Source organism: Muscardinus avellanarius, assembly GCF_963383645.1.
Source record: "Muscardinus avellanarius genome assembly, chromosome: 11".
NCBI classification, from domain to species: Eukaryota; Metazoa; Chordata; class Mammalia; order Rodentia; family Gliridae; genus Muscardinus; species Muscardinus avellanarius.
Window position 1 is genome coordinate 38,855,383 of NC_137797.1, and position 25,808 is coordinate 38,881,190.

The 25,808-nt window shown below is 36.5% G+C and overlaps 1 protein-coding gene across 1 annotated transcript in view; it reads right to left on the minus strand.

Annotated features, from left to right (window-relative positions):
• TMTC2 (transmembrane O-mannosyltransferase targeting cadherins 2) overlaps positions 1–25,808 on the minus strand; it is a gene marked incomplete at both ends in the record, with an annotated part of 448,300 nt that overhangs the window by 29,691 nt on the left and 392,801 nt on the right. Inside the window, one exon of the mRNA XM_080705147.1 lies at positions 24,429–24,492. Within this exon, the coding sequence (XP_080561273.1) occupies positions 24,429–24,492 (64 nt within the window). The remainder of the gene's footprint in view (positions 1–24,428; positions 24,493–25,808) is intronic.

Here is a 25,808-nt window from a genome sequence, read left to right on the forward strand (position 1 = left end):
CTCATTTAAATCAAAGTAGCCAAATGATAATTAAGTCCTCACCAGTAAAATATGAGCAGAATGGATATGTAGAGCTTGCATAAAAAGCATCCTTATACTAAATGACCTTATTTTGGTTCTCTGATATGTACAGCCATAACTACAAAAGAATAATACTAGTGCTTTGAGCAATAACATAACTACAAAATAAAGGAGAATCTGAAACTCTATTTGAGGCTGAGAGCAGTTGGGGATGGCCTCTGCATAGGAGGAAATACTTACTATAAGAGCATACCCTTTAGGAGAAGGTGGGATTTCACATTTACACTATAGCAGACTAGGGGCCATGAAGAGAGTGGGAAGTTAGAAACACCCCTTGAGAAGAAGCATAGTCTTGACGGAATACAAATTAAAAGATGGTTTTAAACTATGGTTAATAATCCTATTTCCATCCTCCCTTCTAAATCACTATGTTTAAAAGGGTATGTAGGGAACATAACCTCTTGCATTTGTTCTTTTCCTGCCTGTAAATGAGCTGGTAGCATAGCATGACAGTGACAAATCTTCAACTTTCACTTCTGCTAAACATGTATATATTATCAGGTAAAAGCTTTATAACAGAATGCATACTTCTTAGTAGCTGAGAAACAATCTCTACATAGACTCCGAATGGAAACTGTAGAAAATTTCATATGAATTAAAAATCTAAATTGGAAACTAAAAACAAATTGTGAAGAAGGTCTTTTTAAACAAGACAGGTTTCTCAAATGCCACAGTGAAAAAGAAATACATCTTGATGAGGATAAAATAAAATTAAAAGTAGAAGAAATATAAAAGGCAAGCCTCACAGATGATGTATAGAAATTAATGTGTAAGCATACAAAAATATGTTATCACAGAGGTATCCAAAAAGATGTAACTTGAAACAATAAGACAGCAGTTTTTAATCTACAGGTTTAAAGTAATACAAAATGGATATTGTTAAGGTTTGGCATTCATGCTGGTGGGAATATGAATTGTTACATTTTTTTAGAAAGTAATTTGGCAGTAAAGCAACTATTAAAATTAAAACTGTTCATCTTCTTTGGCTTAGCAATCACACATTTAGCAATTTATCTTAGAGAAAATGTGTAGGAAATATATAACAGCATTGTCACAGCATTGTTTATAACAGCAGTGGGGGGGAGAAACGAGAAATACATATTCGTTAACAAGGGTAAATTTGACAAAATATCTTAGTTAAGTTTTAAATTTCTTTAAAATTGCCTTTGGTTATGTTCTCATATCTTAAAAATGTTTGCTTAAATGCCAAAAGTAGTGGTACATGTGCATAGGAGAATTTAAAAAGAGGATCTTGGACAAAGCAGTCTGGGAGAGTGGAGTGAAAGGATGGCACAGTTTGATGTGCTGAGCTGTAGAATAAGTCAAGTTTGAACAGAGAAAGGCTGGTTTTGGGAAATAGCACAACCAAGACACTTAAGACCCAGACACTCAGGAACATCCAAGCTATCCTGAGTTAGCCTGAGCTTGTTTAAGTGGTAGAGTTCAGTCACTGACATTGATACATTAAAGGCAAGATGAACTTGACAGTCACAGTAAGTTGACATCTTGGGGTTATCTGCTTTATGCCTGATGTGGGCAGTTGTTTTGATGACTTACCAACAGTTCGATATCTGGAGTATTGGGTGCAAGAAAAATCTGACAATTGCAAACTTAATTCAGGAGGAAGATGTGACTGGAATTACATCTTAGAAACACCACTGTGCAGCAAGCCAGGGGAAGGAAGAAGATTTGCTGCACAGTGGGATCCTGGAGAGCATCAGTAAAGGCCAGCTGCAGCAGAGATAGAGGACCAGTTTGAGAAATGAGAGAATCCTTAGCATAATGAAGAACTGGGAATGCTTTTTAAGTCTCTTGCATCAGCGTCTGGGCAGATGCTGGTGCTATTCAAAAATTCGGAAACTTCAAGAGAATGAGCTGAGGTTACAGAATCATCTTATCCAAAAATATTAACGTTGTCAAAGGCAGAGACTTGTGATAAATCAGCTGCAGGTCTTTAATGCATAACAATGGAAATAGTACCTTCAATATTAAATTACAGCAAATGAGTTTTCTCTCTAAAGGGCATGAATGTGACACTCTTGGCAGGATAGGATGTTAGAATAAAGTGCTTTAATGATTATATTTCATTTGATTTCTCCAAGTATAATTGGTTTCTTTCTTTTCTCCTTCATTCAGTACATGGATTTGTACAATGTCTTCAAGACACAAACTAAACCTACGAAAGTGCGTCCACTTCTAATTTTCTCTTTCAAATACTTCTGAAAATTAGATATCTTAAAGCCACACTTAAAGCACCTATACCATGGTAACAATTTTATGAAATATTATGACTGTTCAGAACCATTCTGACCTCATTCTTAAGATTCTGGTGAAAATGAAGACAGAAAAAATGCTAAATGTTGGCAACAAAAAGATGCTTTTCCTAAGTCTGCTATCACAAATCAAATTGGAGCTCATAAGCCCAAGACAACTGCAATCTTAGGATAGGCACAATGAATCCTACTAAATGAGAGAACTAGGGCTAACACATAAAGAAAGAGGTCAAGAATATGATAAATATTTGCCATTTTCCCTTTTCTTGGGAGGGTATGTTTGTTTTGATATTTTCAAGCCCTGCCCTTTGTTTTGTTTTTATCAAATCCAGGTACAAGACTGAAAGCCTTGAGGGTCATCATCACCTACAGAAAGGGCATGGCGGTTATGGGTATGAGTGGTTAGCATCTACAACTTCTATGAACTTCTTTGCTCCCCTTCATCCAATGTTCTACATTTAGATGTTATAAATAAAGATTCTAAGAAATACTGCATGGCATATATTTTTGTTCTTATACTCTCTACTTAGGCCATATGCTGGCCAAAGAGCAGGTCATCACTGTTTACTTAATTTAGTTTGAGGATGCTTATGGTACCCAAGTGATTACTTAGCTTGGCTAAAGGTCTATAAAAATGTGTCTATTGAATTGTGAATTAGTTATTGACAGAAAAATTCTAAAGCTAAAAATTGCAATAGTATCACAAAATGAATACATACAATCATAATTATAGTGACTGTTATTTTGTCTTACTATCTTCTCCATGAACCCTCACTCTCACCGTATGCAATGGAGATAAGGAGGAAATCAAGATAAAGTGTGGTTAAAGAGAAATAAGGGAAAACATTTTATTGATTCATAATGTAAAACAAACATATATTCCAGAAGAATACAAGTCCTATAGGAAATACACATAAAGAGATAATTCACACCGAGTGCTAGGTACGTGCATGTTTCTGTCCCACTAACTCTCAATATGAAGTACAGTTACTATACACCAATTAAAGTGTAGTAAAAAAGTAATCCAAAACCTTGCTATCATCAATTTTATTTTATTAATTTTTATTTTTGGTATTGGATATGGAACCCAGGGGCATTCCACCTCTGAGCTACACCCCCAGTGCTGTTTTTATTCTTTATTTTGAAACAGGGTATCACTGGGTTGCAAAGAGCCTCACTAAGTCCCTGAAGCCGTCTGTGAACCACGATCTTCCTGTCTCAGCCTCCCAAATGCTGGGATTACCACACCTGTCTTATCACTTTTGTTTTAAAATAAAAGCTGGGATGAAAATGCTCATGACAGCTCTCCTTTATTGTGTTATCTATTATCCTTCAGGAACTAAATTAAATGCTTAGAAATCCATTAACTCCTTGGATTTTTGGAGCAGTACTATGTCTCAGGGAGTACAAATGAACCATTTGACAATGAGGACATTGAAGTACAGCGTGGTCAAGTAACATGCCCAAGGTCACACGGTAAATGGCTAAGCTGAAACCGAGCAATGGAGGCAAAGCCCAGCAAGAATCAGTGGTCCTCAATCTTAACTGCACATAAGAATTGCCTGGGGAGCTTTAAAAATGAGGATGCTGTGCTCCATCTCTGACCAATTAAATTGAGAGCACTTGGTGATTCTTAGGTCTCGGTATGCTACAAAAGTTCCCCAGGTAATTCTAAAGTGTGGCCAAGGCAAAGAGCCACTGTATTACACAATGCAGAACTACTTCTTTTATTCTCAGCCAGTAACGTTTGTGCTCAAGGTCAATGACAGGAGTTATATTTGAAAATCAGTAGTAAATAAAAGAACTATGCCACTATTGTTTTTGCTGTGGAAGAAAATTTATTAACATTGATTATAAGCAAGAAAAATTATAGATAACCTAAACAAAGCATCCCAGAGTAGATGTAGTGTTGGGTTTATTTAATGAATGTCAAAGCTGACTTTCTTATCAGTTTTAATTGGACAGTAAATTCACACTATTGTTTCCAGAAGCCGTTCAGGAATACTATGTTTGGAGAGGCCTTGCAGGATCTTTTTAAAATTCAGCTCAAACAGATGGTTAATTTCTAAAATGGTAATTTCTTTCTGTCTGTTCTATTTTTCATGGCACTTTATTTATGATAAGATATGGAGGGCAATATTTTCAAGAAGTAAGAAATATTACTCTCAAAACAAGTGAATACACACTATGCCATTGTATACACACCACCTCCACTGTTTTATGAGTAAGGTTTCAAAAATAAGTCCCATAGAGAAATCCTGGATGTAAAACAGTTTGTAGAATAATGAAAACTGTCTGTGATTGCACTAAAAAACAAAACAAAGCCAAACAAAAAAATTAGAATGCCTTTTTGCTGCAAGGAAAATAAAAAGGCTCTATGAAAAACATCAGGCACATAAAGCATAATGGTTGGTCAACCTTATCTGTTGCAAAACGTCAGAACACTGATTTCATCAAGACATTTTCTCAAAGGCACAGTTAATAAAATGTAATCACCTTCTCTCATTTCTCCCCTGTCCTTACGTTAGGATTCTTCAACCAGGGAAACTCACAGAAAAATTCAGAGCAAATGCAAATTGAAGAGGGAATTAATGCAGAATGTTCATCCCCAATAAAAGCTAAAACATCAAAATCACCCCACAGGGGAGGAACCAGCTGACCTCTCTAGCCCTTGATCTTTCACCTAACAGATTCAACACCAGGCTAGATGCACAGAGAACAGTACAAGTAGGGAAAAAATACTCTCCCATAGAGCAGCCAAGTGTAGTCAGTTTGTAATTTTCACCTTTAAAATTATTTCTTAGCCAGGGCCATTTTTTAATGTCCAAGTTAGTGTGTGTGTGTGTGTGTGTGTGTGTGTGTGTGTGTGTGATAATGTACCTTTCTTATGGTGACAAGAAACACTGAATTCACAGGGCTGTGACCTGGTGTTTAGGCCCATGGCACACTGTCCCTCTCAGTACTATGTTACACCCGTGGCTTTTGTCATTTCCTCCTTCAATCAGTGGGGTTTTCCTCCTGTTGCAGCTGCAAATATCAAAACTGGTCACCCACAATTAACGGCAAAAGAAAATAAGTCACAAATTCAAGGCATCTCCCTATTCATTAAATGGGCAGGTATATTTGGGTGCTTATTAATCATATCCTGACATTTTTCATATATCATAATTTTCAGCATTGAAATGCTTGTCACCTTTATAAAATAAAGACATTTTGTATAGGTAAATTACATGTTGAGAAGGAGAGGTATCTTCTGGGGGTTAATTTTCTTTGAAAATCACTGTCAAATTTTCAATAAAGTCTAAGCAAATCAGAAAATCAGCATCTACCTTATTATTTAGATTGTGTTTCCAAAGGGCTATGTGAAGCCAGTAAAATCCTCAGTACCACACACAGAAAGAGATAATAGTAAATATATAAATGTATTTTATTTAGAATATACAGCTCCATAGCAGCTATCCCAAATAGTCATATTTGTTTTTTCTATTAGGTGTGTTGCTATTTATGCTATGGGGTAGGGTTCACAATCTAAATTTATGAACACTTAACAGGAGATTCAACTATCTAGAATTCTAAATTTTGTGGGAGCATAAATTCACTTAAAGCTACTTGGAGCTCTAATTCACTGTGATCACTGTCTCCTGATTGTCAGAAAGAGAGACAGGTCAAACCAAAGAGCCAGGGGATACATATCACAGATGGGAAGAGATGACTTCAAGACTCTGCATTCATCAAGAGTTAAAAGTGAGCATTATCCTTGAAAATCTCTTTTAAAAACACTTGAATTTAGCTTGAAGTAAAGCGGGAAGCACAGCCTCTCAACGTGCTCTTGGCAGTCAGTTTTGCTGTGTTTTGGTTTTATTTCCAGCATTGTAAAAGATCACCATGTTTGTGCTGAGACTCCCATGTTGTGGTTGGTGCACATTTATAGGCCAAGTTTTATTGGGGGCAGGGGAGAGTATGTAGAAACATGTTTAAAATGCTACAACCACACTTGGTGCTGCAAGATGTCCACATTATGAAAGAACAGGAAGCCAGTGCCGAGAGGACAGCGGCTTCCCACAATTCCCTTCATAATATTGACTGAGTGCCTGCAGTGTTCCAGACACTATTATATGTGCTGGAGAAACAAAGTAGAGAGAAGGAAGTTCCTGCTGTCGCAGAGCAGAGCTCATGACTAAAGGAAGAGAGGTAGATCACATACACATATAAAGATATATATAGACAGCAGGTCAGATCCAGGAAGAAATGTACAGCAGCAAAACTAGAGGGTGTTTGGGCATGCAAAGAATCACTGACATAAAGTGCTATTGAAAGAGCAGGTATGGAAGATAGTGCCTGCCTAAGTCACACTGATCTTAAGAGAAAACACCTGGCAGTGGAAGGAAAGTGACTATAAATGCCTGCAGGAGGAGCACGTTTGAGTCTGAGATAGGCGATGCCTATCTGTCTACTGTCTACTTAGTCTGACTGGTGGAGTTGACTACTTAAGACTACATAGAGACTATACATGTTAGGACTATATAGACGAATTCCTGTAATGTAAATAATTTAGTACATCCCACAGACCAAGCAGCATTCTAAGTGCTTTCTATGCTTTGTTTAATTCCCATAACAAACCCTCTGAGGTAATTATTATTTGCAGATTGGGCAAATAAAGCTTATGAACGTTAAGCAGCAGGCTGGAAGTCCCAGCGCCAGAGGCGGGTGAAGCCCCAATTAGTACCTAAGTGTTTCAATTCCAGAATCTGAACTGCTAAACTATATTGGCCACCAGTCATGTGCACACAGCATAAGCCCACTGGGAGTTCCTCTTGTATATTGACTGGTCTTCCAAAACAGACTATATCACGGAGGTGTGCTCTTTATAGCGAGATCTACTAAACAGACACTCTGCTCAGCCATCTGTATACTCAGAAAGGCAAAGCCCAAAGTTTCTTTGTGAAATGTCATGCTGGAGGTGGAAAGCTTTTTGTTGTTGCTGTGGTATATGAGCAGCATATAGTATGTGTTTAAATATACAAAACTAAGCACAAACTAAGTATGCTATTGCTATGCACCAACTTTCACTTTTTAGATATATATCCTGGCTAACCTATGGTTTTTTCTAAAAACATATCATTGAAATAAAAACAATATATATCAGAAGGCCCAGTCCATACTATGCAAGAATCAGATAATTCTAGGCACTACTATTACATCAAAATATTTAGTTTAAAAGAGGCGTTCACAGCTTGCAGTAATGAATTGCACTTTGATTTCAAGATCTGAGTAAAAATGTGCATCAGTGTTTTGTGTTGATTTAGCCTGCACTCCTGCCATAGCTAAGGGACCTTTCACTATACATGGGTTCTGAGACCAATGCAAATAACCAGCTGGCAGAATTTTGGATATTTCTAGTGCCCAGCATTTTCCAGCACTTCTTGAGTGATACAGCATGTGTGTGAAAGGGTAATACATTTCCATTAAAGCCAAGTTGAAGATGCAAATGATAAAGAATTGAGGTATGCGACATCTTCATGTTATATATAACTCCTATTATACAAACATCTTCATATACAGCAACTTCAGTGTAGACAAATAAAAGCAGTACTAACAAAGTATTATCAATTCTGAATTATTCAAAGCTTTTTGATATAATACTCTATTAATAAAACATAAGATTTCACAGTTGTATGATCAATTTAAGATATTGCTAAGATTATTTTTTCCTTTTTAGAGATTTTTTAAAGGTGAATTTATATTGCTTATGTATATAAGGAGAATTTTGAATTTCTGTGCATTTAAACATTTTGTATTAGATAGGATGTCACAAAACTTTAACATATTTTTTTTAAAAAAAGGATCTCCAGGCTTATCATAAAAAACATGATAGAAACAAAATTAAATCTGGTATAAAACACCCAGATCATTCTATCATAACTTTAATTTAAATAAGATAAATTCACTAACATAAATGCTTCCCCAAAAAACTGCTAGGTAAGAAACTTTTGTCCAAATTATGTGGCCTTACTTGCAGAAACTTCCTCAATAAGATCCCCAAAATACAAGAAATTATACTGAGGATTAATAAGTGGAATGCCATTAATTTTAAACTCTGTAAAGCAAAGGAAACCAGTAAGAACCTTAAAAGAGAGCCAACAGAATGGGGGGAGATCTTTGCCAGGTACTCCTCTGATAGAAGACTAATATCTTGAAAATACAAAGAAACTGTAACACTAAAAAACAACAACACCTAATCCAATCAAAACAGGCAAGTCAATGAATTAGGCATTTCATAAAAGAGCAAGTACAAATGGGCAATAAATATATGAAAAAATGCTCAATCTCATTAGCAATCAGAGAGATACAAATCGAAACTACACTGAGATTTCACCTAATGACAACTAGAATTGTGACCATCAGAAATACAAACAATAATAAATGCTGACAAAGATGTGGGATGTAGGAACTCTAATATATTCTTGGTGGGAATGAAAGTTAGTGCAGCCTCTTTGGAAATCAGTATGGAGGTTCTTCAGAAGGCTGGAAATGGACCTACTATATGACCCAGGTAGGCCACTTCCAGGTATCTTCTGAAAGAGACTGAAATCAGATTATTGTAGTAATACATGCGAATCTATGTTTATAGAAGCACAATTCACAATAAACAAATTATGGAGCTAGACTAAGTATCCATTAACAGATGAGTGGATCATTAAATTATGGCTATACACACGATGGAATTCTACTCAGCCATAAAGAAGAACAAAATTATGTCATTTGTAGGAATATGGATGGAACCAGAGAATTTTATGCTGTAAGATTAGCCAGTCACAGGATCTGAAGGGTCAGATGATTTCTCTCCTATGTGGACATTAGGAAGAAACTGGGATACAAAAGGGACTTTAGACAAAAGAGCAGAAATCCTAGTGGAGTGATGGAGGGACCTCAGGGAAGAATATTAGAAACTCCACTGTTGGGCTTTAATGTCTGTGGCATTTTATTTTTTCCAAATAGACCCCGTGATGTGTGGTGGATATAGGTGTATGTTCAAGAGACTGAACTAATCTCAAGAATTTGTCAGTTTGGTCAAACAGCACATTTCTGACCAAATGATTAGTAAACAAATATTCTGGGCAATGGGAGCACCACATTTTAAACAATAACTGGTCCTTGATTTTAGTAGTATGAGTTGTGTGATGGCTACTGAATTTATGGTAAATAATCTTACGTAAGAGTCAGGGAAAGCCGAGCCTGGTGGCTCCCGCTTGTAATCCCAGTACTTGGGAGGCTGAGATAGGAGGATCTGGGTTTGTAGACAGCCTCAGCTACTTAGTGAGGCTCTCTGCAAATTAGTGAGACTACAAAATTGTTCTGGGGTGTAGCTCCGAGGTAGAATGCTGCTGGGTTCAATCTCCCCAGCACCAAAAAAAAAAAAAAAAAAAAAAAAGGAGCAGATGTTCTAAATCTAGATTTTGGGGATCAGATACTAGCTGTGAGATTCCAGGCAAGTTACCCTGCTTCCTTTTCCTCGTTTCTAAAATTAAAATAGAATTTAACTTTTAGTGATTTAACAGTACAAATGCTACTAGGCTGGCATTTCCTAACATCAAATAAACATTATTTTATTTTATTTTTGAAATACTAGGAAATAAACCCAGGATCATTCGACCTCTGAGCTATACCCCAAGCACTTTTTATTTATTTACTTGAAACAAAGGTCTCATTAAGTTATGATGTGCTGGCCTCAAAACCACAATCCTTCTGTCTCAGCCTCTCAAGTAAATAAGTGGTAATTTTTCTGTTACCCAATATTATCATGCTTATTCTTCTACAAATTACAAAGATAGAATGTTTTAGATAGAAACTCATAATACACATGCACAAAAATGTGACCTATAATATTGGTATTAGTATAATTATCAAATTTAACTTTCTTGATGCTACTATTCCTGTTTAGGTGAATGTTCCTTTTTTCATTATTGGGTGTAAATAGTTTATACAAATTCAAATGCAATGATAATAGGTTTAAGGCAATGATACAGAACTACAAGGCAGAGGGTATAATCCATCATCTGTTCTTCATAAAAGTTGTCTAGATTGAGGAAATGTTTGGAAGTTACTATGTCAATTAGCATCCTGGAAAATAAAATGATAATGCCACATTATGCGACGAAGGAAGCACTGAGCATATGCACATGTTTCCAGTAAAGATTTCCAAGACTAATTCAAGTACATAATCTTCTTGGGGTTGCAAAATAATTCCATCTTCAAGACCTGAGGAATCTACCGTTCTCAATCCTAGGAAGAATATAACAGTAGCATAAAGAGAAAGGAAACTCAATATTAAGTGAGACATTAGAATTCTGAAAAGAATTTTTTTCCATGCAAAAACTGATAAATTAAAATAGATGTTCATTTATTTTGGGTTTGTTGTTTAAGTAGAGTGAGCTACAGAAATGCATTTTTTTGGTGTGGTACCGGGGATAGAACCCAGGGACATTCTACCTCTGAGCTACACTGCCAGCCCTATTTTTTTTATTATTTATTTGAAAGGGTTTCGCTGAGTTGCAAAGGGCCTCACTAAGTAGTAGCTGAGCCTGTCCTTGAACTGTGATCTGATCTTCCTGTCTCAGCCTTCCTAATGCTGGGATTACAAGTGTGCACCACCATGCCCGGCTCAGAAATGCATTTTAAAAGCACTTTGGCCAGCCGGGGGTGGTATAGTGCACACTTGTAATCCCAGCATTTGGGAGGCTGAGACAGGAAGATCGCAGTTCACGGACAGCCTCAGCTACTTAGTGAGGCCCTCCACAACTTAGTGAGACCCTGTTTCAAAATAAAGAATAAAAAAATAGGGCAGGGGGTGTAGCTCAGAGGTCAAATATCTCTAGATTCCATCTCCAGACCCACAAAAAAACAAAACAAAACAAAACAAAAAACCAGCACTTTAGCCTTTGTTCATTAATGGACTTTAAATACATTTTTAGAAGTTATTTCTGATATCATTTTAATAGTGTCTCAATCAAAAAGCATATTTGCGGTTACTTATTACTACAGGTTTGACTTTTTGGTAGTTCGATAATATGACTGTGACAGAAGAGCACAGACAATTACAGTAGATAAACTGTATAAAACTCATGATTATTAATTTTTTTGTGTGTGTGGTACTGGGGTTCCTGGAAGCCCTTTACCTCCGGGCTACACTCCCAGACCCATTTTATATTTTATTTGGAAACAGGGTCTCTTAAGCCAGCGCTGCTGGCTTCGAACCTGCACGATCCTCCTGTCTCTGCCTCCCAAGCGCGGGGAATACAAGTATGCACCACCACGCCGGCATGATTATAAAAATTTAACAGAAATATATTTAACAGAAATATAACTCCTTAGGACTAGATCTTGGTTTTTTTTGTTACTGTTTTATTGCAGTACTGGGGATGGAATACAGGGGCATTCTACCTCTGAGATACACTCCAGCCCTATTTTTTTCCTTCCCTCCCTCCCTTCCTTCCTTCCTTCCTTCCTTCCACTTTCCTTCTTGGCATTCTACCTCTGAGCTGCACCCCAGCCCTATCCTTCCTTCTCTCTCTTTTCTTTTCCTTCCTTCCTTTTTTTTTTTTTTTTTGATATTGCAGATTGAACCCAGGGCCATTCTATTACTGAGCTACACCCTCAGACCTATTTAAAAAATTTTTATACACATTTTTATTGAAAATAAATGGTATACATTTAAACTGTACTTGGTGCCCTCTCCCCCCACTCCATTTTTCCCTCCCCCCTCCCAACAATGATTGTCAAGGGTAACCATGCTATATTCATACTTTTCCACAATTTCAGATGTAAACCCTTATTAATCAAGATCAGCCTTCTTCTTCTCCTATCTTTCCATTCAAACTTCGCTGAGATTTCCCTTCCATTCTGGAGTCCCTCTGGTATCCCCAATGCTCCTTGGTTTGGGCATATATATATTAGAGGAATTCTTTGTTTTGAAGCAGGGTCTCATCAAAGTTGCAGAGGGCCTCGCTACGTATCTGAGGCTGACCACAAACCTTTGATCCTCCTGTCTCAGCCTCCCAAGTACTGAGATTACAAGCATGCACCACCAACCATGCCTGGCTTGCAAATTACTTTTAAGTAAAACCAATTCAGTGACTGTTTGACAGTTTCAAATCCTTCCTGCCACGGCATCTCTAATAGTGCCACAATTGGTTCCATTTATCTTGCCATTTTTTCTTCAAAAAGAAAATGTGCAGAAAATGTGCATCTTTTGTACAGCCTCATTCCTCAGAGTTAACTTAGTAGAGATCATTTAAGAAAATGACACAAAAAATGGAGATGAAAACCACACAGGGACAATGGAAGTTGTACAAATACGAAAGTCCAATATGTAGAAAACTGAATGCTGTATAGTTTTAATGTTTTAGTATAACCATCATGGTGTTCACTAGAACTTGAAACCTAATTGCCATCCAGAGTGGCCATTTGTTGGCACTTGATATCTAAGAAAATAACACTTGTTTACATGACAAAGATGGAACAATTTTTTAACACATACTTTTTCACCCTTTCTAAAAATGTAGCTCCTCTTCCTTCTTTTTGAGGGCTTATCAAAGATAATGTCAGAGCCATATATTTATTTGAATTCCTCTCAGGCGATAAAAGAGAAACTGGTGATTCTGAATTTTCAAGTGACAAGTTTAACATCATAAAAATTCAATCTGGGAAAACAGTCAGCCAGAATTACAAAGACTCTCCTGGACTAAACATTATACAGGCTTTTCTAAGCTCTTTTGGACTAGGTATTACCCCTGAGTCCTGTTTTCAGCCTGCCTCATACATTCGTAGCAGAAATCTTGTGGGTCTGTTTAGTGAAAATTCTCCTACTTTTGAATCTGATTACCTTAAATATCTGATAAAACTTCTCATCCCCACCTTGGATATCTGATTAGCTGAACTGTTTTAGGCAGGAGTCCTGTTAAGTCAGTTTAGCAAGAATCCCCTACTTTGGATGCATTCTCCTAGTAGGTTTCCGTCTAATAACCCTCTCAGGTTGCTAGTTAGCTACTGAAAATAAGGAAAAATACATTGCCCTACATCTTAATTCACTGCATGGTCCCCTGTAAGAAAAGACCGATTGACAAGGGAAAAGCACACAAACTTATTGAACAGTTTACTTTAATTGTGCCTTAGGAGATTTCATAAGGAAATGAAGACAGTCATAAAAACCAAAGGATTTTTTCCTTATTGTTTTTTTCTTTCTCTTTTTTTTCTTTTTTCTTTTTTTTTTTTTTAGTGGGAATTGAGTCCAGAAGCACATTACCTCTGACCTACACCCTGGGAGTCTTGCTCTGTTGCTCAGGCTGTCCTTCAACCTGTGACCCTCTTATCTCAGCCTCCCAAGTATTAGAATTATAGGTATTTGCCATGCTACCCTGCCTGGCTCCAGATTGTTTTAAAGAGTATTTTGAAGAAGAAAGAGTTTGGGGAAATATGATAGAACCAAGGGTGAAGGAGTCAAGTCAACTCAACTGGAGAGAATTTGGCAAGGCCTTTTCATGTTTAGATTTCTCTGTCACTTTTCTTTTCTTTTTTTTTTTTTTTTAAAGGATGCTCCTATCCCCTGGGTATAGGGAAGGCCCCTTTCATGTAAGAGTCTTATGATCTGCTTCAGGAGAAGGTCACAAAGTCCTCTTGCACATGCCATTTACCAAATTCCTTAAGCTTAAAATATTCCGTAGTCCAAGTTGCCCTATTTTGAGAAAGCATTTCCTGAGCCTTGTCACTATTCATCCCCAGCTGTTTTAGCTGTATTTGGGGTTGAGCCCGATCTTTCTTCCATATCACAATAGTTTTGACCCTATCACAACAGTTCTAAATAAAGTCTTTCTTTCCTTTAAATAATCTATGAGACAGACTTTGAAAAGATATTAATCTACCAATCTGATAATCTTCTAGGATCTGCCCAACCTATTGTTTTTTTTGTTTCCTTCTTTTCTTTTCTCTTCCTTTCTTTCTTTCTTTCTTTCTTTTTTTTTTTTTTTTTTTTTGCAGTACTGGAGATGGAACCCAGGGGCATTCTGCCTCCAAGCTACACCCTGGCCCTATCTTTTTAGTCTTTATATTCTTTTGAAACAGACTCTCACTGAGTTCCGAAGAACCTCCCTAAGTAGCTGAGGCTGTACACGAACCTCAATCCTCTGGTCTCTACCTCCTGACTGCTGGGATTACAAGTGTGTTCCACCACACCTGGCCCCATCCTACTGTTTTTAAGATAAAGTATAATATAATAGAGGCGGGCAAGGTGGTACACACTTGTAATCCCAGCATTTTGGAGGTGGAGACCGGAGGATCGCCATTTGTGGACAGCCTCAGCTACTTAGTGAGGCCCTCTGCAACTTAATGAGACCCTGTTTTAAAATAAAGAATAATGATAAAAAATAGGGCAAGGGGTATAGCTCAGAGGTCAAATACCCCTGGGTTCCATCCCCAGACCTGCAAAAAAAGAAATAAAATAGGATTCAAATATGTAACAACAGGTAAAGAGTAGAGAAGGAAAGGTAAAGAAACAGAAAGAAAGGGGGTTAAGTGTTATTAGAGAATTTCCATAAAGACACTCATAAGCAGCCTCTTGTTACTGTTTAAGTGTGGATTTAGAGGAAGAAAATCAAGACTCCATAAGATCAGGATCTGAAATATAAAGTCCTATAAAGACAATAGAAATAGAAAAGGCTAGCTAAGAAAATAACCAAAGGGGATCTTTAAGAAAGTGGATACAGGCCATGGGGAAGAACATGGCTTTCTGCAGGTGGGAGTCATGAGTCTACCTTTTCAGGTAGAAATGTGGACGAGTGTGGTTAGAGCAGCTGGATTTTCAAAGGAACCAGTAATCAAGTTTCTCTGGAGAAGAAACTAAATTCTTTTAGCTAGGAATTTTAATGTGTGGTCCCACAATTCAAACAATTATGACTACAACTCCATACAAAGGATACCCCCCCACACACAAAGAAATCTGAGTAAAAAATAAACATGCTTAGAATCAGAGAATATAATTAAGTGAAATTTCCCAAAGGTTTTGTTATTTTATAAACTACCATATACTTAAGTAGATTTGCTTTTTAGCCAAGAGCCAATTAAGCTCCTGTCCATCTCTTACTCCCCTGATCTTTTCTGATGTGAATAAATCTCAGTGTCTCTGTTTCTGTCTGTCTGTCTCTGTCTCTTTCTCTCTCTTACACACACACACACACACACACACACACACACACACACACACACACACACACATTCTCTCCTCTCTCTCTCTCTCTCTCTCTCACACACACACACATACATTATAGTGCATAGGTACTATTTTACATAGTGTTTAAAAATGACTGCATGTGAACTGTGATACATAACAATACCCCGAAGATTTAAAAAAAAGTTGACAATAAAGTCAACTTAGTTGAGGCCAAGGATCTGCTCCAATCTGGGCTGCAGCTAGCCAGCCCACACCAACCATTAGTAAACAAGTGGCTGTGCTAACCTCCTTGTCTTCTCAGCATAAGACTCAGAAAATGTGATCAACAGAAGAGAAAACGGCAACCACTTCAGAAATACATTTTTGTTCTGGTTTATCTAACATTTTCAAAACAGAGTTCAACACAAAGCAACTAAAATGTAAGCAGAGAGAAGTGAATGCCTCAGAAACTAGACTTTGTAACTTGTCAGAAGAAAAGTATTACAACATGTGAATAATTTGAAAAGAGAAATCTGCAGTGGAGAGGAGTTTAAAGGCAGATACTGTGGAAGGAGATTAAAATTGATCCCACACAACTAAAGTTCCTTGGGAAATATTTATCTTACTAAAATTAGAAAAGAAGAATACTTATTTTTGAATGTGTGTGGTAATGGGGATTGAACTTGGGACATTCTACCTCTGAGCTGCACCCCCAGCCCTATTTTATGTTTTATTTTTCAAAAAGGATCTCCCTGAGTTGTGGAGGGCCTTACTAAATTACTGAGGCTGGCCACTAAGCTGTAATCCTCTGTTTTAAGCTTCCCAAGTACTGAGATTACAAGTGTGTATCACCATACCTGGCTAGAAAAGAAAAATTGGGTATTTGATTTCTACTGTTTATATGCATGATCTAAGTCTGATTAAATGCATTTATGAATGGATGAGGGTAAGAGTTTGATCAACAAATTTAGCTATGTGGAATAAATTTAGCTATGTGGATCAGAGGTATTGTTTCAATGATAACCGTGAGCCAGTTTAGTAAAATTAGGTACAATACAGGGAAAAACTAATAATGATTTCCCCCTTGAATGCAACCTGTTTTTTCTGAATCTGTCAATTTACCTCACTCCATTTTCTAACTACAAAATGCACAGATGTATTTGAAACTGAAGAAAGCTAGTAAGAGGAAAGTATATTTGCAATATTAAAACACATTTTATTTATAAAATTAGTCTGGTGTCTCTGGGATCCATAGACTATTAATGCCTAAAAGTTAGGAGACACATGGTCTGCACTCTTCCCACATCACAGAAGCTTGTGGACAGTTTAGGAAGAGGCCATCTGGTTCCTCCCCTAGTTACAAACAGAAATGTGGTTTAACTGCTTCCCGAATTATTATTAACCCTATCTCTCTCTTTTTTATTTCCTAGCAAAATAATGATCTCAATCATTTTCCTTAAAAAAAAAACCTTATATGGTCAAATCTGAATCTGTCCATTTGGGTTAATTTCATGGTCTCTTGTTCTAATTAGGGTTGAGAAATATACACATGAGAAAACAACTATAACTCAAGGTATTTTATATTACTTCCATTAGAACACCTCAAATAATTTTCAAACGTTCCTATCACATTCTAGTCTTGGTGATTTCTGCTCTACAGCTATTGATTCAAAACCATATTTGCCTAATGAATGGGTGTCTATAGCTGCACAATACAAAATTGCCAAACTATGAAACCAGCCAAGATGTCCATCAACAGATGGATTATAAAACTATGGGATATGTACACAATGGGACTTTACTCAGCCATAAAGAAGAACAAAATTATGTCATTTGCAGGGACAAGGATGTAATGGGAGAACTTTATGCACGTGAGATTAGTCACAAAAAGTGAAGTCAGATCTTGTTCCTAATATGTGGAAGCTATGGAGAAAAGGGACATCAGAGGGATTCCAGACAAAGAATGGAAATCTTAGGTGAGTAAGGAAGGCATCCTAACTGAAGGAGATGAGAGGAGGCAAGAGGGAAGCACCCTAATACATGTGATATACATTCACAAATATATCAAAGTCCGTCACTAAGCCAAACATGAGGAGGAGAAATGGGGTAGGAATTGGGAAAGGGCTAAATGAGTGATGTGTGCATGCATGCCTCTAGCATCCTGTACCTCATTCTGACATATGATTACAATTCACCGATACATTCAAAACAAGGAATAATATATGGAAAATGTGTAATCCAAATTGAAAGTAGTATATTATAGACTATGTGGACCATTTCATAACACAGCTGCACTTTGCCATGGTAAGCTCATTTCTTTGAATTCTTTTCCTATATTTCTCAATTTGATCTTCTGACATATAATTGAGCCCAATTGCTAATGAGCCCAAGTAGATAACTTTGGCTCTGATTTTAAGGGCTTAGGAAAAGTAAAGTGCACACATACAGTTTTCTATTGAATAATCCTGCGGATGTAGTCCCTTTCCATTCATATGTAATGAATGTACATGCAGAACATTTATAAAAAGTATACATACTAGGAGTACAGAGTATAAATAAAACATTTAACAAGACTAGTAACCAAATAACTACAATTGAAGTAATATACTAAGTTACTTCTCCTACTACTTAAGCATTCTTCTTTATGCAGAACAACCCCTCCCCATATTTCACAGTCAATTCACAGTCTACTTTTTCTTAAGTCTCTAGGAAAAAAAGCAATCCTCTACAATCTTTCACACTTCCTTTGTCCTCCCTTCCCCCTCTACTTGGACATATTACTTTTTATTTTTATTTTTTATGCATTTATTTTTGTAGTACTGGGGATTGAACCTAGGAGACATTCTGCATCCAAATTATTTCCCCAGCCCTATTTTATTTTTGTTTTGAAACACTGACTTCCTAGGTTGCTGGGAGTCATGCTACATTACTGAGGCTACATTACTGTCTCAGCTTCCCAAGTATTGGGATTATAGGCATGTACCACCAAGCCTGGCTTGGGCATATTTTCAGTTTCATATTTTAAACACACACACATTTTAACAAGTGTCTTTAGTATTTAGAAGTTCACACATTTTTTGGTATTTTTTCCTCTTTCATTTGCCTCCAAACTTTTTTGTAGGCTAAATTTTACTTTCATTACCAATGTTACATTTCCTTAACAATTTGAAAACTTCTTCCAACATTGCTATTGCAAAAATGCATCTTTGACGGCTACTATTGTCATCTTATTCCATGACATCACTGGACTTTATCCTTTTTCTGTCTTATTTTTTACTCTGATCTTTCATGGTCATGTTCACTATTTATCAACTTAGATTCCCTTGTCCCATCACTGTCTTGGTTTTCTTCCCTATTCTGTATTCCAAATGTAGAAGCTCCCAGGGCTTTCTTCTCTCCCTTTGCACATTCCTTCCCTTGTCTTACTCATGTGTTGATCCTATTTCCTTTCTGAGAATGACTGATAGAACTTTACCTCTAACTATACTTCTCCCAAATCTTTGCTAACAGGAATATCCTACAGAAAATTGGAATGTCTACTTCTCACTTAAAATTTGCTAAGTCAAACCACAGTGTTCTTTTTTATTCTTTTGCCCAAGTCACCTAAGTTTAAAAGTTTGAAAGTTTGGAACACTCATTGTGGCCAACTTTGTGTGTGTGTATTTTTTTTGCGAGTCTGGAGATGAAATCCAAGGGCATTCGACTTCTGAGCTATACCCCCTGACCTGTTTTTTTTTTTTAATTTTTTATTTTGAAACAGGCTCTCACTTAGTTGTGGAGGGCCTCACTAAGTAGCTGGGGCTGTCCTTGAACCACAATCCTCCTGTCTCAGCCTCCTGAATGCTGGGATTACAAGTATGTACCACCATACCTGGCTGAGGCCAACTAATTTTCCAGCTCACATCCTATCAAATAATCAGCTTGCCTATTTTTCATGTGTGTTCTTTTCCATCAACTCCATTCCTGTACTTGAGTCTCTACTGAATCCTACCCTATACTATTATGATGACCTTGCTTTGGGATCTTCAAAAGCTGTATCTCCCAGCTCCACTTCTCTGAACACAACACACATTTTTCACTGCCTCACAGAAATGGTCATCCTACATCGCTACTTTCATTGTGTCCCGCTTAACAAAATTCTAGAATATAAACTCCTAATACTTGAGATGCCTTTCATCTGGTTTTATGTGAGTTTCCAGTTCTCTCTTCCGCTCTTCCTCCCCACCCCGACACTTATTTATGCCTATGCATCTAACTACCAAATTCTTCCCCTTCTCTTCTTTTTGTTAAAATCATGACCTATAAACATTCTATCATTTCAAGCTTCTCTAAGCTTGCCAACTGTGACTCACTACCTATTCATATCAATCCAGCTGAAAGTAATTTCTTCTGTGTTCTCTCCTAGCACCTAGCTTGTATCTCACAAAGCCCTGGTCAGAAAGCATGATTTACTGCCCCGGTGTGTGAGGAAGGGGAGCTGCTTCTTTCTCCTTCCCCCATATTAGCGTATACATTTCTCAGGTTCAGAGCTAATTTTTCATAACTGTGAAATTCTACTGCACTTGGCAGAGTCTTACGTAAATCTGGAACTTGATAAAAAAAACAATAAGTAGAATGATTTCAGACTATAAAACACAAACATATGCATAAGAATATAAGATCTGGCTATGGGTAAATCTTTTCTCTTGACTCTAAAGTTGATAAAAAAAAAAAGTAAAAGCAGGTGACTTTGTACTATGCAAATTTTCTATTCCTCCCACTTAAAAAAATTAAGTCCATAATTTAATGTAGAGTTTGGCTTTATTCCCACAAGAAGAACAAAGCAGCTTCATTTTAATGTTCCCTCTAGTCCTGAAGACTCAGCATTTTTTATGTGTATAAGTGGGTAAAGGCTGTTTTCTCTACCTTTTAAATAATCTCTAAAGAAAGACCTAATTTACTTATAAAATGGAAAATTAAAACTAGAAAAACTTGCAATTTTGGTGAAGTTTCCTTGTTACGACAATTTTTTATATAATGTAAGATTTAATTTTGGAACAATCACCCCCCCCGAAAAAATTAACTAAATTATATTTACAAATTGGCATCTGCCATTTTAGCAATAAATGTGCCTAAATCATATGCCGAAAATCAAGACACAGTTCTCTTGAGTCTCGTGCCTTAGACCACTCAGCCATCCTGCTAGCTGCCAAAGCACAACTCCCTTTAGTAAACGGCAACATACTGAACACCCCAAAGGAGGACACAACACCAGATTCTAAAACTTTATGTTGTGCCTAGTGATCTAGGATTCTTTATTTTTTAGCATATGATCACTGAAATTCTTTTTTTAATGTACTTTTATTGGTGTGTTATGATGACATCACTTAAGTTCATTGTGTACAAAATGATTCAGAAAGTCAATCACTTTTTTTTTTTTTTTTTTTGCACTCCTGGGGATGAACCCAGGGGCATTCTACCTCTAAACTACACCCCAGCCCTATTTTTTTATCCTTTATTTTAAAACAGGATCTCACTGAGCTGCATAGGGCCTAAGTAGCTGAGGCTGTCTGCCAACCATGAGCCTCCTCTCTCAGCCTCCCAAATGCTGGGATTACAACTGTGTGCCACCACACCCAGGAGAAAGTCAATAACTTTGAAGTAGATTATGTAGAACAACATAGCTACTAGAGAATAGAAAAAATAAAATAAATTTATTAAGAAACATATTGAAGAAATGGAATCAGTACTTTATTGAGTAAGAACTATGTCTGAGAGACCACCAATAAAAAAAAAAAAACCCTTTTAATACGATGGTAATAAGCAGCAGAGTACAAGGGTTGAGGCCAAATTTTTCACTCTGTTTATGACCTGACATGGACATTGCTAAAATATTTCTTAGAATCCCCCCCCCCTACACAGCTTCTAATCACTTCAGTTGTGGGGACATTTAAAGAATGGAAGAAAATGCTTTATGAAAAATAAGAGTCTGAACTCTTAGATGATTGTGTAGATGTGAAAAATAAAATGGATGATGGAACTATTTACATAGAGCATGGGAGTTAAAATCTGTTTGCTGTGCTCTCATAAACAGGTAACTTAAGTTTATTCAGTTAAGGCATAAAAATGACAAAATATGCTTTTAGGAACAAAGGCAATAAAGAGCAAGATAAATGTTAGCTGGATACTTTAATTTGGAACAAATGCATAATTCCTAATAAATCATGGGCTATTATTTAAGTGGGTCTCTTTGTTTCACAACAGAGATTTATATTACTGCCATGGTTGACATTTTATCATTCTTTCGCCCCAGTGATACCTTGCTTACTTAAACAGTGTGCTGAAAATCAAAACATAATCGGAAAACAGACTGAGGAAAAAACACATCTGTTGATCCATCAATCTTACCATCATTTACTTAATGTTAAATATAAACTTTGTAACCTGTGCCAGTCTGAAAGACAATTTATTGTTACCAGATAAGAAAAGCATCATTTGAATAGACCCATTTCCAAAGCGTGTTTATGAATCCACATTTGGAGTTTCCCTTTGAGTGGGAGATTAAATATTGATTTTATGATTGGGCCAGTCCTTTAAAATAAACATTCTCATCAGTCAGGCTTGAGTCATGGTGCTTGAGCATCATTTTCATTTTTAGTACAGGCCATATAGTTTAGACAGCTCTTTTCTCACTATTCTGTCTCACCATCTAACTGACCTCTTAAAGAAAAGAAACACTTTTCAAGTGACTGGTACAAAATGAAAAAAGGTTGAACTTAATTATGTGTATTATGTACAAGGAAATATAATTACAAGTTTAAGACTTCAAATTCAACCCTCTTCTTAGAAGTACTGTACAAAGGTGCCCAAGTAAGGCATTTGCGGGGATATGCCCCTGTACTTTCTAGCTTCTCTGTACTGCTTTCCTCGAAAGCACTTATCTCTGTCAGACACATGCTATTCCTTACTTTTGTGCTGAAGCGTGCTCTTTCTCCCTCCCTCCCTCCCTCCCCCCCCTCTCTCCAGACCAAATTGTAAGCTCCTAAGAGACTTTCTTCTATTCAGTGCTGTATATCCAGTATCTAGAATAGTGGGCCAGTAAATATTTACTAAATAAATAAACAAGATGGTTTTCATTTTTATTTCCAATACATCTGGATTGTATTTCCTATTTAAGATATGGCCACAATTATTTTTTAATCAAGCTTTCTTTTATATACCCAGTGGCCTGTTTTGCAATGTGATTTTCCACTTTGATATGATGCTAGGGGAATTATTAACTTTAACCTTCTGCGTGATAGGGATCACAAAAGTATCTGTGGGTTGTCTCGAGAAATGAGGAAAGGAGCTCACATGTAGCATCTATTAAATGTGCTTGCACATAATAAGTGTTTGATGAATTTAAGCCATTATTGTTCCTACCATTATGATTATTAAATCACATTCTTCTGTTGTATATAGCACATTAGTTCCTGAAGCATATCATAATTAATATGACGGCATTTAGAATGGTCATTGCAAAACGTGGCATGTTTGAATACTGAATATTTTCAGCTAAAGGAAACTGAGAGGCCCATAGAAGCAGTGTGATCACTCTATGACCCTTTCTCTTCTCCGCTGAAGTGGGTCATTATGCTCTCATTAACTTCTTTATATACGAAGACACAAAAACACAGAAAAGAATCTGAGCAAACAAGCTTTGCCAAGGTCCCCCAATAAATTACCATGACATCATGCCCTTTTGTTAAATAATTATACTTATTACATTACTGGCCCTAAAAATACAGTTTTTCCTGTTCCTTTGGATCTTCATTTCTGAAGTTTCCCTCATCATGTAAAACTTCTATTGAAGATATATTACTTCCCCCCATGAAAGAAAGAAAGAAAGAAAGAAAGAAAGAAAGAAAGAAAGAAAGAAAGAAAGAAAGACAGACAGACCAGCAACAACAACAACATAAGAAAAAGCCTTCTCATGTAGGTATCTTTTAAGGAACATTAATCCTTCACTTTTTTGCTCCTGAAAACTATATACCTTTAGAGGGATCACCACCCTGTATTTAAATTAGTTGATTATGTTGAGTCTTCTCTGCTACACTCTGTGATCTTCTGGATATAAAAAGTTCTGTATCCTATCACAAAGTAGGCACTCTCTATATATTTGTCCAATGGAGGATCCACTATAAAGAAGTGATAAAGAAGTGATACTGATCCCACTATTTGTACTCATCTCACATATGCACTTTCATTACTGTCACAAATTACATTTCTCAATATATGTCCTGCATCTGGAGAACAGGTTTTAGTGTTGGAAAGTGAGGCAGAATGTGTCTCAGAATAGAAGCCATGCACCGAAATCCAGTGACATGCTGCAAATATACTGCTTAGAAGACTAATACAAAACCAGTTATTATTTTCTCATAACTAGCTATTTTATTTCAACAGTAATGATCTAATTTATATCCATCTTACTTTATATAGGTGGGACTACCCAGGGAAACTTGTAATAAAAACATTATTGATAACGTAGAAAATCAGTTTTGGGTATTGTAGAGTAGAAAAGAGGTACCCAGTATAAGTTTCAATTCTATGTGAACAACAAACAATAGTTATTTAATACCATAGCAAAAAAATCTTTCAAAGAATTTTAAAAGTCATCCAAATATAAAGTATATACAAATGCAAAAAATATATGCAAATGAAAAAAGTTTATGGTGCTTTACACAGACTAGAAAATAGTAATTTTACAAGCTCAAGATAGTTTTTATTGACGAGTTACCATTATACTGGGTATTGAAATCAAGATATTAGAAAGACAAAACCAGCATTCTGATATGTCTATAGCTTAAAACACTGCATACATTGAGATCATCCCTCTGAATGAAGAAAGTACTTACATTAGGTCTCAGCCTGGCTGCCAGGTCATAGTACTTCTCAGCTGCTTCATTGAGGCTAGCTTGTCTGTTGAGAAAATGAAAACTTTTTTATTTTTCAATTTAAAATAGATACACAGAATCATCATGCAAAAAAGAAACTTAAAAAAAATCACATCAATTAAACAATAAAAAGCCCATATAGAATACTGAAAGCTTGCAATAAATTTATTATGGCTACAGTACTATAAATAGTATCTCAACATAATCCTTTTAATAGGTATGAGTATTTTAAATTTACATATTAGCAATTAGAAAAGTTGTCTTTATTTCAAGCTAACCCAAGTACTGGTGAACTTCTTCAGTTTTGATATGATGAGTCAGAAAAATCTTATTTTTTAAAATAGTGGTCAAAATTAATATTTAGTTGTGCTTCTAATGGAAATAGTAAACCTTTGCAGAATTAAAAAAAATTGTGTTATATCTAGAAGTAACTCTCTGATTTAGGGGGAAATTTTCATTGTTTATAGTCAACAGAAGGGATAAAGAGGATAAATGATCCCTCTCCTTGGTCTCTGGCCACCAGGGTGGGCACATGATCGAATCTTAGATAATCAGATGTTCTCACTTGAGATTTCAATCCCTGCCAGTCATAACGATAAAAGGATGGCCAGAATTCACTCACAATGGCAAAAGCAATAGGGCTATGTCCTGACTGAACTCTTCCTTCTTTCTTGGCCACTGGGGCTACATTATTTTCTGCAGACTCAAGCCTTCCAGCCCACAGTGAATTCTTACGTTCCCAAAGCCTTCAAATAGAGTCAAAATTCTTGCTTAAAGACATACCCCATGAGTGGTAGAGTTGACTTGTACGTATAAGATGCACACTAAAATTAATCGATAAGTGTGTCCACTGTCTAGTCTGTAATTCACAGTGAAGAACTAGGTTTAGCCAACTCGTTAAGAGAAGAAACCAAATGTCAGTGTGGTGATAAACCCAGTTAATAAACCTACAAAACACAGCATGATTCAGGACAGTAGCTCAAACTTATAATCCCAAGTACTAAGGAGGCTGGGGCAGGATAATATCATGTTGGAAGCCAGCCTGGAAAACACAGTGTGACTCTTGAAAACACAGTGTGACTTTCTTTTAAAATAAAAAACAAATGAGAGCAAACACTTGGGGATACAGCTCAGTCCTAGAGTGTTCCTGGGTTCAATCTCCAGAACTGTAAGAGAACAAAATAAAACAAATAACAGTAATTTTTTTTTTTTGGCATACCATCCCAGCCTCAGGAAATCTTCAAAGGGAGCACATAACAAGATCTATTAAGCTCTTACAAAAGGAACTGGAATCTAGTGACCATAGTAGAATAGTACAGGAGAAATGCTATAGAAAAATGC